Source organism: Oncorhynchus tshawytscha, linkage group LG10 (assembly GCF_018296145.1).
Source record: "Oncorhynchus tshawytscha isolate Ot180627B linkage group LG10, Otsh_v2.0, whole genome shotgun sequence".
Classification (NCBI taxonomy): domain Eukaryota; kingdom Metazoa; phylum Chordata; class Actinopteri; order Salmoniformes; family Salmonidae; genus Oncorhynchus; species Oncorhynchus tshawytscha.
Genome location: NC_056438.1, coordinates 64,667,202 through 64,684,478, shown reverse-complemented (window position 1 = coordinate 64,684,478; position 17,277 = coordinate 64,667,202). Strand labels below are relative to the sequence as shown.

Genomic DNA, 17,277 nt, shown 5'->3' with positions numbered 1-17,277 from the left:
AGATGATATCGAGTACAGTATATACATATGAGATAAGTATGTAAACCAAGTGGCATAGTTAAAGTGGCTAGTGATACATGTATTACATAAGGATGCAATCGATGATATAGAGTACAGTATCAACGTATGCATATGAGATGAACAATGTAGGGTAAGTAACATTATATAAGGTAGCATTGTTTAAAGTGGCTAGTGATATATTTACATCATTTCCCATCAATTCCCATGATTAAAGTGGCTGGAGTAGAGTCAGTGTCATTGACAGTGTGTTGGCAGTAGCCACTCAATGTTAGTGGTGGCTGTTTAACAGTCTGATGGCCTTGAGATAGAAGCTGTTTTTCAGTCTCTCGGTCCCAGCTTTGATGCACCTGTACTGACCTCGCCTTCTGGATGACAGCGGGGTGAACAGGCAGTGGCTCGGGTGGTTGATGTCCTTGATGATCTTTATGGCCTTCCTGTAGCATCGGGTGGTGTAGGTGTCCTGGAGGGCAGGTAGTTTGCCCCCGGTGATGCGTTGTGCAGACCTCACTACCCTCTGGAGAGCCTTACGGTTGAGGGCGGTGCAGTTGCCATACCAGGCGGTGATACAGCCCGCCAGGATGCTCTCGATTGTGCATCTGTAGAAGTTTGTGAGTGCTTTTGGTGACAAGCCGAATTTCTTCAGCCTCCTGAGGTTGAAGAGGCGCTGCTGCGCCTTCCTCACGATGCTGTCTGTGTGAGTGGACCAATTCAGTTTGTCTGTGATGTGTATGCCGAGGAACTTAAAACTTGCTACCCTCTCCACTACTGTTCCATCGATGTGGATAGGGGGTGTTCCCTCTGCTGTTTCCTGAAGTCCACAATCATCTCCTTAGTTTTGTTGACGTTGAGTGTGAGGTTGTTTTCCTGACACCACACTCCGAGGGCCCTCACCTCCTCCCTGTAGGCCGTCTCGTCGTTGTTGGTAATCAAGCCTACCACTGTTGTATCGTCCGCAAACTTGATGATTGAGTTGGAGGCGTGCATGGCCACGCAGTCGTGGGTGAACAGGGAGTACAGGAGAGGGCTCAGAACGCACCCTTGTGGGGCCCCAGTGTTGAGGATCAGCGGGGAGGAGATGTTGTTGCCTACCCTCACCACCTGGGGGCGGCCCGTCAGGAAGTCCAGTACCCAGTTGCACAGGGCGGGGTCGAGACCCAGGGTCTCGAGCTTGATGACGAGCTTGGAGGGTACTATGGTGTTGAATGCCGAGCTGTAGTCGATGAACAGCATTCTCACATAGGTATTCCTCTTGTCCAGATGGGTTAGGGCAGTGTGCAGTGTGGTTGAGATTGCATCGTCTGTGGACCTATTTGGGCGGTAAGCAAATTGGAGTGGGTCAAGGGTGTCAGGTAGGGTGGAGGTGATATGGTCCTTGACTAGTCTCTCAAAGCACTTCATGATGACGGATGTGAGTGCTACGGGGCGGTAGTCGTTTAGCTCAGTTACCTTAGCTTTCTTGGGAACAGGAACAATGGTGGCCCTCTTGAAGCATGTGGGAACAGCAGACTGGTATAGGGATTGATTGAATATGTCCGTAAACACACCGGCCAGCTGGTCTGCGCATGCTCTGAGGGCGCGGCTGGGGATGCCGTCTGGGCCTGCAGCCTTGCGAGGGTTAACACGTTTAAATGTCTTACTCACTTCGGCTGCAGTGAAGGAGAGACCGCATGTTTCCGTTGCAGGCCGTGTCAGTGGCACTGTATTGTCCTCAAAGCGGGCAAAAAGTTATTTAGTCTGCCTGGGAGCAAGACATCCTGGTCCGTGACTGGGCTGGGTTTCTTCCTGTAGTCCGTGATTGACTGTAGACCCTGCCACATACCTCTTGTGTCTGAGCCGTTGAATTGAGATTCTACTTTGTCTCTGTACTGGCGCTTAGCTTGTTTGATAGCCTTGCGGAGGGAATAGCTGCACTGTTTGTATTCAGTCATGTTACCAGACACCTTGCCCTGATTAAAAGCAGTGGTTCGTGCCTTCAGTTTCACACGAATGCTGCCATCAATCCAAGGTTTCTGGTTAGGGAATGTTTTAATCGTTGCTATGGGAACGACATCTTCAACGCACGTTCTAATGAACTCGCACACCGTATCAGCGTATTCGTCAATGTTGTTGTCTGACGCAATACGAAACATCTCCCAGTCCACGTGATGGAAGCAGTCTTGGAGTGTGGAGTCAGCTTGGTCAGACCAGCGTTGGACAGACCTCAGCGTGGGAGCTTCTTGTTTTAGTTTCTGTCTGTAGGCAGGGATCAACAAAATGGAGTCATGGGCGTCGCGGAAGTTAGAGTAACAATGATCCAGGGTCTTTCCACCCCTGGTTGCGCAATCGATATGCTGATAAAATTTAGGGAGTCTTGTTTTCAGATTAGCCTTGTTAAAATCCCCAGCTACAATGAATGCAGCCTCCGGATAAATCGTTTCCAGTTTGCAGAGAGTTAAATAAAGTTCGTTCAGAGCCATCGATGTGTCTGCTTGGGGGGATATATACGGCTGTGATTATAATCGAAGAGAATTCTCTTGGTAGATAATGCGGTCTACATTTGATTGTGAGGAATTCTAAATCAGGTGAACAGAAGGATTTGAGTTCCTGTATGTTTCTTTCATCACACCATGTCACGTTGGCCATAAGGCATACGCCCCCGCCCGTCTTCTTACCAGAAAGATGTTTGTTCCTGTCGGCGCGATGCGTGGAGAAACCCGCTGGCTGCACCGCTTCGGATTGCGTCTCTCCAGTTAGCCATGTTTCCGTGAAGCAGAGAACGTTACAGTCTCTGATGTCCCTCTGGAATGCTACCCTTGCTCGGATTTCATCAACCTTGTTGTCAAGAGACTGGACATTGGCAAGAAGAATGCTAGGGAGTGGTGCACGATGTGCCCGTCTCCGGAGTCTGACCAGAAGACCGCTTCGTTTCCCTCTTTTTCTGAGTCGTTTTTTTTTTTGGTCGCTGCATGTGATCCACTCGGTTACACTGGTTGTAAGGCAGAACACAGGATCCGCATCGCGAAAATCTAGGCAAGTCAGTTAAGAACAAATTCTTATTTACAATGACGGCCTAGGAACAGTGAGTTAACTGCCTTCTTCAGGGGAAGAATGTCAGGTTTTTACCTTGTCAGCTCGGGGATTTGATCGAGCAACCTTTCGGTTACTGGCCAAATTCTTTACCTGCCGCCAAGGTGTTTGATACCATTCCACTTATTCCACTCCAGCCATTACCACGAGCCTGTCTTCCCCAATTCAGATGCCACCAACCTCCTGTGTATCAGGGGTTGCTAAAACGGGTGTCCACAAAACAGTTTGTTATGGACTTGGAGCTCATGTACGACGTACTTAAACTTGCCCAACTGTCAGAGTGCTTAGCTTACAGAAACGTACCACCTCTATTGTGTATGCAGACAAACTGATCCCCCGCATGAACCTTATCATCACACCAACGAGATCTAGGATCCAAATTCACAGTGTGTCTGCATGGATGTTAATAAAAGTCCATGAACACCTCTTACGCAGTGGAACCCAGAACGATATGTGACGACTTGGTTATGGTGCTGTCCTTTCAGCACCACGAATAGAAGGGAGCTCAAATCTCTTTAAATAACATCAAGTTCTGTTGTCTATGCCTAATAGTCCTACTCATCACTTATTATTATTATTATTATTAGAAATAGAAGATTTTTACTTCTCACAATGGTGTTTAGTAAAGTTAGATCAAAGCAAGATCACATAATGATTAGAGGTCGACCGATTAATTGGAATGGCCGGTTAATTAGGGCCGATTTCAAGTTTTCATAACAATCGGAAACCGATTTAAAAAAAAAAAAATGTATACCTTTATTTAACTTTTTAACTGGGCAAGTCAGTTAAGAACACATACTTATTTTCAATGACTTCCTAGGAACGGTGAGTTAACAGCCTTGTTAAGGGGCAGAACGACAGATTTTCACCTTGTCAGCTCGGGGGAGCCACTCTTGCAACCTTACAGTTAACTAGTCCAATACTATAACCACCTGCCTCTCGTTGCACTCCACAAGGAGACTGCCTGTTACGCGAATGCAGTAGAAGCCAAGGTAAGTTGCTAGCTAGCATTAAACTTATCTTATAAAAATCAATCAATCATAATCACTAGTTATAACTACACATGGTTGATGATATTACTAGTTTATCTAGGGTGTCCTGCGTTGCATATAATTGATGCAACGCTGGGGGATGATTTAACAAAAGCGCATTTGCGAAAAAAGCACAATCGTTGGATGACTGTACCTAACCATAAACACCAATGCCTTTCTTAAAATCAATACACAGAAGTATATATTTTTAAACCTGCATATTTAGCTAAAAGAAATCCAGGTTAGCAGGCAATATTAACCAGGTGAAATTGTGTCACTTCTCTTACGTTCATTGCACACAGAGTCAGGGAATATGCAACAGTTTGGGCAGCCTGGCTCATTGCGAACTAATTTGCCATAATTTTACGTAATTATGACGTAACATTGAAGGTTGAGCAATGTAACAAGAATATTTAGACTGTCACCCGTTAGATAAAATACGGAACGGTTCTGTGTTTCACTGAAATAATAAACGTTTTGTTTTCGAAATGATAGTTTCCGGATTCGACCATATTAATGACCAAAGGCTCGTATTTCTGTGTGTTATGTTATAATTAAGTTTATGATTTGATAGAGCAGTCTGACTGAGCGATGGTAGGCAGCAGCAGGCTCATCAGCATTCATTCAAACAGCACTTTCGCGCATTTTGCCAGCAGCTCTTTGCAAGCACAGCGCTGTTTATGACTTCAAGCCTATCAGCCTAATGGCTGGTGTAACTGATGTGAAATAGCTAGCTAGTTAGCGGGGTGCGCGCTAATAGCATTTCAAACGTCACTCGTTCTGAGACTTGGAGTAGTTTTTCCCCTTGCTCTGCAAGGGCCGCGGCTTTTGTGGAGCTATGGGTAACGCTGCTTCGAGTGTGGCTGTTGTCGATGTGTTCCTGGTTTGAGCCCAGGTAGGGGCGAGGAGAGGGACGGAAGCTATACTGTTACACTGCTAATACTATAGTGCCTATAAGAACATCCAATAGTCAAAGGTACAGTATTTGAAATACAAATGGTATAGAGAGAAATAGTCCTATACGTACTATATTAACTACAACCTAAAACCTCTTACCTTGGAATATTGAAGAACCACCAGCTTTCATATGTTCTCATGTTCTGAGCAAGGAAGTCAAACGTTAGATTTTTTACATGGCACATATTGCACTTGAACTTCTCCAACACTTTGTTTTTGCATTATTTAAACCAAATTGAACATGTTTCATTATTTATTTGAGGCTAAATTGATATATATATATATATATATATATATATATATATATATATATATATATATATATATATATATTTATGTATTATATTAAGTTAAAATAAGTGTTCATTTAGTATTGTTGTAATTGTCATTATTACAAATAAATAAATAAAAAACGGCTGATTAATCGGCATCTGCCTTTTTTTGATCCTCCAATAATTGGTATCGGCGTTGAAAAATCATAATCGGTCAACTTCTAATAATGATTCATTAGTATTTCACATAACAACCGAATATAATAGCATACACTTTACCATAGAAGGCCTATAAAATGTTACACCAAAAACACATCCTCAGTCAGTTCTTATCTGAGGCTGAAAAGTCGATAAAAGTCCTCATGTGGCCAAAACTCAACAGAGCGAGCCACTATACAGGATATATGCTTTAATTAAAACAAAATATGCATACAAGAAAGGCTCATAGTTTGTAAACACAATCTGCTTTAACTGGCTCACGAAACAGAACTTCAAGAAGATCTTAATGTGCATTCTCATGAAACTGATTGAGATCAAATAATTGGCATGCAGACGCAGTTTGGACATTTCACTGTAAAAACGTGAAGAATTATCATTCACACTTGACAGTGATGATGAAGTAAGGTATGCCTAACTTGGTGTATGAGTCTGATATTCTTAGGGCTATTCTACAATGATATTCAACAGGCTATCAGACAGTCTGTCGGTGCAAACTTTGACTGACAAATTATGACAATGTTTCTAAAAGAAATGTTGCGCTACCTCACCAAAAGAAGATAGACTACACCAATGGAATTGAAAGAAAGTTGGCGCCATGCACAGATACTGGGATTATTTTGGACGAACATGCGAAGGTAACATTCTTTTGGAAGTGATTTGTTTGACAATCAGATGAAAACATCATGACTGCTTGTGTTCATGCCACATTGAAAGGTAATACATTTGTAAAGTTAAATTGCATGTCTTTATTATAAAACCCATTAAAAAAAGTTTTGCACATGCAAGCACGTGCACACATTGGAGGCACCATGGAAAAATGTGCCCCCCCTATGGAAATCAAATGCCTGTCCAATGCCTGTCCAACACACCTAGTGGCATATTGGTCTGCAGTAGGCTATTCTATCTCTCACTTTCATCTTCTTAACCATCCCAGGTTAGGTTTAGTTCCTTTTTGTTATGTATGGTCCCCAATCCCCATTGTAGTATGCATGTCTTTTTTATTTGTGCAATAATATGATTTCAGCAACAACTTACTTATCTGCTGTTGCATTTTATATAACATAATGTTAATTTAATCTGATTGGAACACATACAGACATTGCAGTTCTGTTTTTGGATGGGAGTCGATTTATTCCACTTTCAGCATTTGAGTCACAAATACACAGAGTAGACCATTTCAGGAAATGCTTTGGTTTACCACAAGTTTCTAAAGAAATGTCCTGCCATTGTATAAGGCGGTCTATAATCAAGACTGTGGGTAATGCAGCTGAACCCACTGTCTCCACTCAGAGCTCAACTCGTTCTTCTTCTCTTGTCACTCTCGTCTTCACCCACTTCCTATCACATGTATTTCATTTGCAACAAAAGCTACTTTCTGCAGCATTTTTGTAGAAACCAAATCTATTCTCTCCTGTTACTCAAACAGCATTGACTGACAACCTTGAGTGAGATGTAAAAGGGTGCAGTATGGCCACAGTGTAAAGCTTTATTCATTATAGAAACTTAATAAAGCAAGACTAGCCATAGTTAGCTGTTCCAATGGTGATGTCCCTTCAGCCTATATGCAGCAAACTCAATATTGGTCCACACATTTCCTTGAAAGGAGAGATTTTCTTTCATTATTTAACCTGGAGTCTGAAGACAAACAGAAACGAGTGGTTTATTCAAGTAATGTTTTTATTTAGAGGACTAATGATGAAAACGCATGTTTACTGTATGTGGTGTGTATTTAAAAAATAAAATAAAATGGGCATGCTGTCTAAGGTACTTTACAAAAAGAATACTGTATTTTTGAATGGAATGCTGGTAAATAAGAATGTGCAACGCTTCTCAATGTGAGAGTTATGTTTGCTTTGGTGGTTTGGAGCCCGGCCAGTAGAGAAGGAATATAGTTTTCAAAAATAATCAAGAGGCACGGGCTTATTAACCATGATCCTCCTCTAGGGGATGGCTCTAATCCGAAATTATACATCATGATATCTCGGCATGTATCTTCCTTACAAAGACGTGTGCAAGCTGCATTGTCTGCTAGTGAAATATTGACGGCCTCTTATTCTCTTTTACCTATTTCTGACTTAACACACTTAAAGGTCCAATGCAGCTGTTTTTATCTCAATATCAAATAATTTCTAGTAGTGATGCACTGATATGATATTTTTGGTCCCCGATACCGATAACCGATATTTAATTTTTTTGCAGCCTTTTAAGCATTCTAGTACAGTTAAATAGTTAACACACACACATGGACACAGCAGTCTAAGGCACTGGGATGCCTTTTAAGCATTCTAGTACAGTTAAATAGTTAACACACACACATGGACACAGCAGTCTAAGGCACTGCATCTCAGTGCAAGAGGCGTCATTACAGTCCCTGGTTCGAATCCAGGCTGTGTCACATCAAGCCATGATTGGGAGTTCCATAGGGCGGCGCACAATTGGCCCACCGTCGTACGGGTTTGTTATTTTAACTGACTTGCCTAGTTAAGTAAAGTTTACACACACACAAACACACACACTGACCCCAACATTTTTTGGGGGGGGCATTTACGTATGTCCCCATTACCAGTAAAACATGATCAAAACCTAATTCTTTCACTTACTTGCTGTGCTGTTTCATTGTTCATTTGTTCAGTCGTTTCATTCTCAACCAGGATTTCATCATACATGTCAAGCAGTGAAGTTTCAGCTCCGTCTGTCCATGGCTTCTTTTCCTCTGTGTGCACTGTCACTGTGTCTGTTTCCATCTTGTCCAGCTGTGTATGTAACATTTCACGTAAACCCTGTTTCTTGTCTGCATCGAAGTAGCGGTCCTTGTACATAGCATCGAGCATGGTGGCGACACAGTAGAGAGAATGCCACCGAGTCGCTTGTTCACAGCCTGTGTCTGCAGTTTTGTTGACAGGCGTTTCAATGCCATGACAGAGGGTATCACGTCTGCTGCAGGTGCAGTTGATGAGCTTATTTCTCGAGTCAGTTGTTTGAATGGAGCTAGCTAATGTGTTCATGTTTCAAACATGTTGTCAAATGTCATTGAAATTGCAACAATGGTATGACAACCAGCACATTCATGAGCATGCAATACGACTTTTCTCAGTACGAAATACTCAACGACCCACTGTGCTGTCAGACTCAGCATGCTCATGGGGCTGACATCGCTGGTCCAAATGTCAGTCGTGAAGCTCATAGCAGTGAAGCCATGTTTAATTTATTTTCAGTTAACAGTAAATTACATGGACTAATATACTGTATATTTTATGCAGGCCTACTCTCAGAGGTACCTTCGTAAAATCAACTTGACTCTTATTTATATATTATTTTTAGGACAGTCTATGTCTACTCTTGTTGTCTGTATAGTTAAACACCATGTTGTGCATGACTTAAATAAATCTACTTTTAATAAATTGGGAAATAAGATAGCCAGACCTTTCAGGGAGGGGATATAATATTAAAATGGCAAAAACCAGGCCCACAGCCACACACAGGGCTGCACTGCAACACTTGACACCATAATGCTCGATCCATCAATATTTTCACAAGTTTAAGGGTTGAAATAAGAATGTCCATTTTGAGAGCTGAATGGGGCTACAGAGGAAAAGAGAAATGTATGGCCTAGGATGGTAAACAACCACAGATGGAACAACATATCACAACACAGCGAACAAGGATAGATACAACCTGTTTACTGTACTGGCTATGCCAATATAGAATATTCCACAGGTCTATTCCAGAGAAGCAAAGATAATGTTCACATCTAAATCGCTGCTGACTTCTGTTACTTTATGCAGGGGTAATGGCAGTGACAGGGCAGAAAAACATGAAAACAGCCCTTGAATAGACAGGTGTCTTCATCATCTTAGACAGGTGTCTTCATCCAAATCTAAAGACGGCGTATTCTGCAAAAAATGTACGTTGACATTAAGTAACCATCCGAGGTTTTAACAAACTATGCACAAGGATGTTGAAGGAGAAAGAAGATCTTAGACATAACCGCAAGGTATAGAGAGCGCAATTATTTACTTGAAATGTATTGCAATGTGTTTTTAGGGCTGCCTGGAAGAAAATGGGGCTTTTTTAATGGACACTAAAAAAAATACAAGTAAGCTACGGAATTGTTACCCATAAATTAGGGATGCACAATATATCGGTTAACTTATCGGAATCGGACGATATTAGCTAAAAATGCCAGCATCGGTATCTGCCCGATGTCTAGTTTAATGCCGATGTGCAAAACCTTTTTTTTTTTAAACAATCAAATATATATATATATATTTTTTAAACCAAACGTCTCTTTCGGGTCAACATGGTGGCACATTGGATCATACTAGCGTCTCCTTTAATGGTGTTCGAATCCATATCTGTGTAAAACATATGCTGACACCTGCAGGGTGTGACTTAACTGAGCTTGTACTGTACCACATGCTTAGATTCTCACAGTGGTTGAGGGATTAAAGTTATATCACTTCTTTAGTCACTGTGGGAGGATAGATACTAGGCAGTGTTCACCAACCTTTTCTGAGTCAAGATCACTTTAGCAGTCAATAGGCAAGCCGATATCTACCGCTCGGATTAAAAAAAAAACATGCAATATTAACCTAATAAAACCAGTTGTGTAGGAAAAAGGTTTGTGCAGTAGGCCTAATACATTATCACAGTATATTGGCTATATGCCTGGCCTGCCAATGTTCTTCTCAGATCATATTATATTTCAAAGCCTGAGCTTTGATATCAAAATAGATCAGTTGGTGTAAGCCTTGCGAGGCACAGCTGAGCATAAATTTAACTGGACTGATGGTACCTGCATCTGATGGTCAGTCTCAGAGGACGAAGGGAAAGAGAGAGCATAAGAGGGAGAGACCACACCTCCGCCTTTCACGGTCCCTGTTCTCTCCTTTCCTCCAGTGAGATTGACCAGAGAGAGGGGACACTGTCTTCCACCTGATGATGAAACTCGAGTCGCACCACATCTGCCTCATGCACAAATTCATGTTGTTCCCGTGGCCAGAGAAATTGAAATATTCCTTGATATTAAAAAGATAGGAAGTGCTAATAATAATAAAAACGCAGGCCTATCGATACATTTGGCTACTCATTGATTGCAGCTGAAATGCTAATGGAAGTAGGGAGAAGTGCGTTTTGTTTTGTAAAAGTGTTGACAGTGCTGATTTAAAAACTTAAACATGAATTCAGAAAAAATCCTCATGAAAACAGCTGCTCTTTTGCTGTATTCTTTGACAGTCTATCTCTGGTCATGGTTTTAAAAGTTATGAAATCTCATGTAGGCTGGTATCAAACTTTGCTGTGGGGTCGCGGAAGCAGTAGGCACGGTGATTTGAGGTAAACGATTGGCCAGCGCAGTAGGCACACTTGATTTAGCCACAGCTCTCCTGGTCTGCTGGGTAGGCAGAAATGTTCCCTTCAGTCAAATGAAATGGTTCAAAATGGGAACACCTTGCCTACCCGGTGCGCAGGGCTTCTGAATTGATTGCCCCTAGCAACAACAGCGCAAGGCAAATAAAACAACAAAACAAGGCTTTATCCTTGGCTTTTCTACAGAAATGTTTGGTGATCGAATAGGAATGCCTTGAAGATCGATCGCGATCGACCGGTTGGTGACCACTGGTCTAGGGTCAACCTTTTTATAACCTTTGACATTATCACGTCACTTTGGCTCAGTTAGACTGTTCTTCCAGCACGTACAGTAACACCTTTTATGAATGAAATACTTTACAATGATTAGAAATTTAGTTTTTTGAGTTAGGTGCCACTCGTTTAAGTTTTCAAGATATGCAAACGTGAGTTTGCATGAACAGTTTGAAAATGGGTCTGCTGGTAAATGTTTTTGTCACGAATGCCAAAGATGACACAAAGTCAAGGGAAAGCTCCAGCCAAAGGTACCTATTAGGAGGGGGAAAGTTTCCTAGAATAGAAAACCACACCTGGATATTATGGCTCTCTTTCCAGAGCTGTGTTTGAAAGCTGAGCAAATGTTGTGAGGTGTAAGAGGAAACCGTTTGGTATAAAATGTATTTTTCCCTTTTTTGTGTCATATCTGATTAGTGCTTCAGGGTACACAAGCCACAGAGTGGCTAAAATCACAGGAATACCAGCTGGGTCTATAAACAAAGAGCGAAACTGATACTGTTTAGACAAGAAACAGAAACCGCAAGGTCTTTTATAACCCTTTGCCTTCATGGGCAGCTAAGACAGAAATAAAAATATGTAATCGGCTTTACGTTTACACAACTTATTGTGACTTACAGTTGGCCAAATGCCTTTATTTTGGTTCATCTCAAATGTATCATAGAAGAAAACACTGTCTTATGTTTGAGGAAATTGTTAGACTGAGACAATGAGTGACAGGGTTTTGATAATTGGGTTGCATTGCATGCATGCACACATTACACACACTACCACCTGCTGCTGTTCTCTAGGCTAGTTGTTTATATACAGTGTGTGTGTGTGTGTGTGTGTGTGTGTGTGTGTGTGTGTGTGTGTGTGTGTGTGTGTGTGTGTGTGTGTGTGTGTGTGTGTGTGTGTGTGTGTGTGTGTGTGTGTGTGTGGATGTGTGTGTGTTTGGGGGGGCAGCTGTGTTTAATATTGTCCATTTGATGTATTTCACGAAGCTGTCAACCTCACTTAAAATGCTTATTGATATGGGAAATGAAATGTGGTTTCACAACGATGCATTGCTCCTCCGCTATCTGATGTTTGTTACAATTCAAGTTTCATGTTGTTTCAGATGCTTCACTTTTCCATTGTGTTGATGGAAGAATGATTGCTCCTCGCTCCACTAACTCAGTGTCATTGTCCTTTCTATGCAGGTGGAGGCAGATGATGTGCTCACCAAAGAGGAACAGATCGGTCTGCTGTTTAAAGCCAAACGCAAGTGTGAGGTGGCCATCAGTAACAAACACAAGCCTGGTGGTGAGTAAAAAACTAATCTCAGATAAAAGTTATGTAAACCTGACGTGTCAACCTACCTGACGTTGTGTTTTCTTTTTTTCATTGACATGAAAACAGTCCTGTCACATTGGTAATGGATAAATGACATCTGTGGCTTCCTGCAGAGTTAATCTGTTGGTTCACTGCCTGCTCTGTTAACCATGCACACGTCTAGTTCTGTCACATTGGCACCTGAGGACACACCAGGAACATAAGCATTATTTTGTCTACTAGGTTGTCCAAGCAGAAAAATAACTCTGTTTGAACTGACAACATCACTATAACAGTGTTGACACAGAGCAGAGGAAGCAGTGGATTTAGAGGCTGAGATGTACAGATTATTGAGTGGGTCAGAACTAATATGCATCAGACATGGAAACAGGACAGGGTTTCTGTAGGAATAATAACCCGGCTCTGACAGAAAACCAGAAAATGTCGATGTGTTTTTAGAGCCTGTCACAAGATGAATTATCTCAGGTGGAGAAAATGGTTTCCTTTCTTTGTCACCATTGACTCACATTATTCCAATTAGTGTGACTGCTGCTGGCATTGATCCAATATCAGATTGTAGCTTTAATATGAGGCATTCATACTGGACAGATACAGATACCGTGGCTGTACTGTAGTCTGAAATTAAGAGGGGGAAATGTATTATATTTCTTCCTGTATGGTTAGGAGGTTACGATGGTCAGGGGGGCTTTTTGAGAGAATCCAGTCCATATTTGTTTACTTGTGGTTATGTGAAGACTGTCACATTCAGCCAGACCCCAGAATACCCCTGTCTCTGTGGTCACTGTCATTTTTTCTGGTTGATTATTCTAAAGAGGTTTTGGATTCCATATCCAGCCAGTCATATTATTTTCTCTTTAACCCTGGTTCATTGTGGTCTTCTTGGGTTCTTTCTGTGTTGGGTTCTCAGGCTTTCTAAACAAAACTTCTCTGTAAATGAAACACAGCATTGCAAACCTTTATTTTAAAATTAAGAAAGCAAAAGGTATGGTTGATGGATTCCCAGTAGTTATATTATCTCTCACCACATTCCCCAAATGTGCACATATTCTGCAAATGTTCACAGTTTTAGGTATAACTGGAAATAGAACTTAAAATAACACATTATATGGTAATTCATTATCAACAGTCATCAAAATACTTGTTTGAAGGTGATGGTTTCAGTGTTTAAGAGGGAAAGTGTAAAGCCTGCGTGTCTTTCCTCGAAGTGTATTGATCAGAATGATCCTAGACACTTGACACTAAGCAGGGCTGTTATAGCCACATTAGAGTGTTCTACGATGACAGGCACCTTGTCTCCCCTGACCACCGTCACCTGTAATGCAGCCTGACATTTGTTGCATGTCACTATTGTATGAGGTGTTACTCTTTTTCCAGGTATCTGGGGTACATTTCCAGGGTTCATTTCAGCCTTCAACAGTTTCCTTGGACTAGAAAGTTATCCTTCTTCATTTGGGAGAGTATTTTAAATGAAATTGTCTTGAGTAAGCATAATACTTTATAAACATGGAGAATACACATCTTACCTCCAGTTTTTGTCGGTTTCTTTTTAAACGAGTCAATTTGTGAAATGAACAGAAATGCATATCACAAATTGAAATAATTGTCTTTAAAGTGGTGGTAAACTTTCAAATATACCAGAGACAAATTGAAATGTTTTAATTATATGTCTGGAACAGAGCAAATGGAATGGCATCAAACCATGTGTTTCATGTACTGTATTTGATAACATTCCATTCATTCCTCCATTACCACAAGCCTGTCCTCCCCAATTAATGTGCCACCAACCTCCTGTGCTCTTGATGGTTACTTTTGCTGATATGTTCACATATGCCGTATTTGACTTTTTATCACCTGGGAGAATAGAACTGTTACCTTCAGTTTGGGTCCGTGTATATTTAAATTAGTAATTTTGTGTAATGAATAGAAATTCAGAAACTGACAAATGTGGGTCATTTAATAATTTATTCAAAGACCAATTAAAACTCATGTTTCAATGATTTCTCTTGATGGTTTACCTTTTCTAATATGTTCTCAGGTACATTTATGTTACTTCTTTAGATACACTTCTTTAGAGATCTACTTTGGATATGGTTTCTATACAAAGCTGTTGCTGGAGGGACAGTTTTCGGGCAAACGGTAGATGCGTCAGAGATGACCACTACTTGACCTGTATACCTGATGACGTTGTCAGAGAGTAGTAGACTCGACATAGCCTTTATCTGGTGGCTGTATCCCGGCCCCTTTTGGAAGGTTGCACACGTCTTTTGAATCATAGCTCAGTTGATGCTGAAATTAGCGTAAACATATGACCTACCTCTCAAAGAGAGGGAAAAGGCCCTGGTATACTTTCTGCCTGAAAAAGAATTCAATACCTCATTTTGTGCGCTTGAGGTTTTTTCTTAATTATTTCGCTCTTTGCGTTTTCATTTGAACTTCATTTCCACCTAATGTGCACATCTGTTGATCTGTTTATTGCAATTTATTTTATGTCGATATTCAATCAACATTTTTTATTTAGATGCCTATTACAAATATAATTGATTAAGGTAGAATGGCAATATATTATATGAGGTGGCAAAGACTTCCACAGCATTATGTTCTGGAATATTACAGCATAGCCTATGGTGTAGTGAATCTAATGATGACCCTGTAGAAATGACGATGGAAACTGTTGCTGTTAACAGGCAATTATATTTTATGAATCGTTTTTATTTTTGTAATGTTGCATTGGCCAAGAAAAGAGTTCCCCTTTTTTTAATAGGCTACTGCTAATTGTGGTCTCCTCTATTGTGGAAAAACCATGAAACCTGCATTCTGACTCAAACTCAAAGAATAGCAACTGAATGCAATTTTGAGGACTTTTCTTCCAGATTTGTCTTGCCTATATTGTGTGTCACCACCCTTGGGGTTCTGTGCCACTGTAAACTCTTGGTTAGCCTAACTATTATTACTGTGGAGGGGAGACTGTTTGGCAAATAGTAATGAATTGATCTAGCTATTCTAGCTATTTTGAAAGTGGTGGCTGGTAGGGTGGTCGGCCAACCTCAGCCCAAGGAGAGGGTCTTGCTTAGTATTGCGGTGTTTCACTGTGAAGCCCATCTATTTGTTATTATTTTTCATTTGTGCCTTAAATACTTGAGTTCTCATTACTTCCTTGACACAACGTTTTCATTGAGGGAGACACTGAGGTTTGCCTGGTTATGACAGTAGACGGATGTGGGTTCAAGGCCCTAGACCTTGCAGTGTTGAAAATAGCTCAGCATTCAAACCTGTAGTCCCAGTGTAAAATAACATCAGCACTCACCATAACAGTTTGTACATATCAAAACTCTACTGCGATATATGTTTTGACATCTGCAAGGCCTGAATCAAATGATTGCAGGGAAAAGAAAATGTTATTTAAAACCTCTAATAGATCACCAATACCAACGTCCCCCACAGTCACGTTTATATTTAAATCATGGTCATGGAATTTATAGGAAATGATATATGTGTGTGTTCTGTGTTTAATTTGAGTCTGTTGGTAGGTGGTCCAATGAGTATTAAAAGTACAGCCAAAAAAACTAAAACCTAAGACCGATTTCATTCTCACTTCACTCCCAGGACCATGTGGTCATTGTGATTTTGAAAAACGTGAAGCTTCTTAGGCTATTTTTTCAACCCTGTCATCTCTCACAATCCAAAATCAGTCTAAATCATACAAAGTCTACGCTTTCATTGAGAGCTGGGTGACAGACCATTTTGAAGGCACATGAAAAGCATTTTGTCATTGCCTCTGATGTTTCTTTGTAACTTTGATTACAGGAATGAGACAATAATAGATGTAAAGCAAGGAGAAAACAGTTTTAGTTTTATCCTCAACTAGTTATTAGTGGTGAGTGTGGGGCAGATGTTTTCAATAATAGAAAATAAAAGCGTAGCCAGAAACCGGCGTCTGCCAGGGATCTGTGGGGAGAGGGGACTACACTCCCACTATTGCAGGGCTAGGGTTAATAATGACGTTCTAAAATGCTACTGCTTCCCTTATTAACGAACGTGAGGCTGCTGATCCCAGAAAAGTAAGGCTTCTGCCTTCCACTCACAACAATTCATTGTGAGATAAAGGCATTTTCGCAATCCTGTACAAATAGCAACTTCACTGCACATTACACACACTCAGGGGACGGAGAAGAAACATTTTAAAAGAGGGTGGATTTGAGAGCGGTTAGCAGAACAACAATTCTGCTTGACTCTGCTCTTCCACTGTGGTAGACTAGACTCGTGTTCAGTGTTGCGTCATAGTATCTTTGTTTCTTCCCAGGGAGCCAGAACGCTACAGTCTTGTCACTGTTGTTTTCTTAATTTTGCATGGAATCTCCACAAATAAGATCCATATTAAAACCACTTTGACAAAACAGATGCACTATAGCATGTGAGTGCTGCTGTGAGATCATAAGCTTTCAATAAATAGCCCATTTAGGCCTATGCCGCTCCTATGGATCATTAGAAACATGTCTGCTTAGACCTACTCAGTTATTTAATGATTACAACATTGCAAGTGTCCATTTCAGGCAGAGGAAGCAACGTAGACTAGCAAACATGTCTTTCTTGTGGGGTGGACATAAACAGCCTACCATGACTGATTTGATATATTGGATGGGATTGAAGCGGATTCATGCCACAGCAAATTAAAATAAAAACATTGAAATTAACACACATTTGCTTGCAAATGTAGACATTTCAGAGGTGTTTGGGGAATTCAATGCTGGTTTGTTGAG

The 17,277-nt window shown here is 41.0% G+C and overlaps 1 protein-coding gene across 3 annotated transcripts in view; it reads left to right on the top strand.

Annotated features, from left to right (window-relative positions):
• Positions 1–17,277, top strand: part of LOC112260648 (parathyroid hormone/parathyroid hormone-related peptide receptor-like) — a 72,755-nt gene that overhangs the window by 32,044 nt on the left and 23,434 nt on the right. For all 3 annotated transcript variants that reach the window (XR_006084349.1, XR_006084350.1, XM_024435920.2), the window contains exon 2: positions 12,388–12,490. Coding sequence is in view for 1 of the 3 variants with exons in the window: in XM_024435920.2 (XP_024291688.1) it covers positions 12,388–12,490 (103 nt within the window). In the remaining 2 variants the exon portion in view is untranslated. The remainder of the gene's footprint in view (positions 1–12,387; positions 12,491–17,277) is intronic.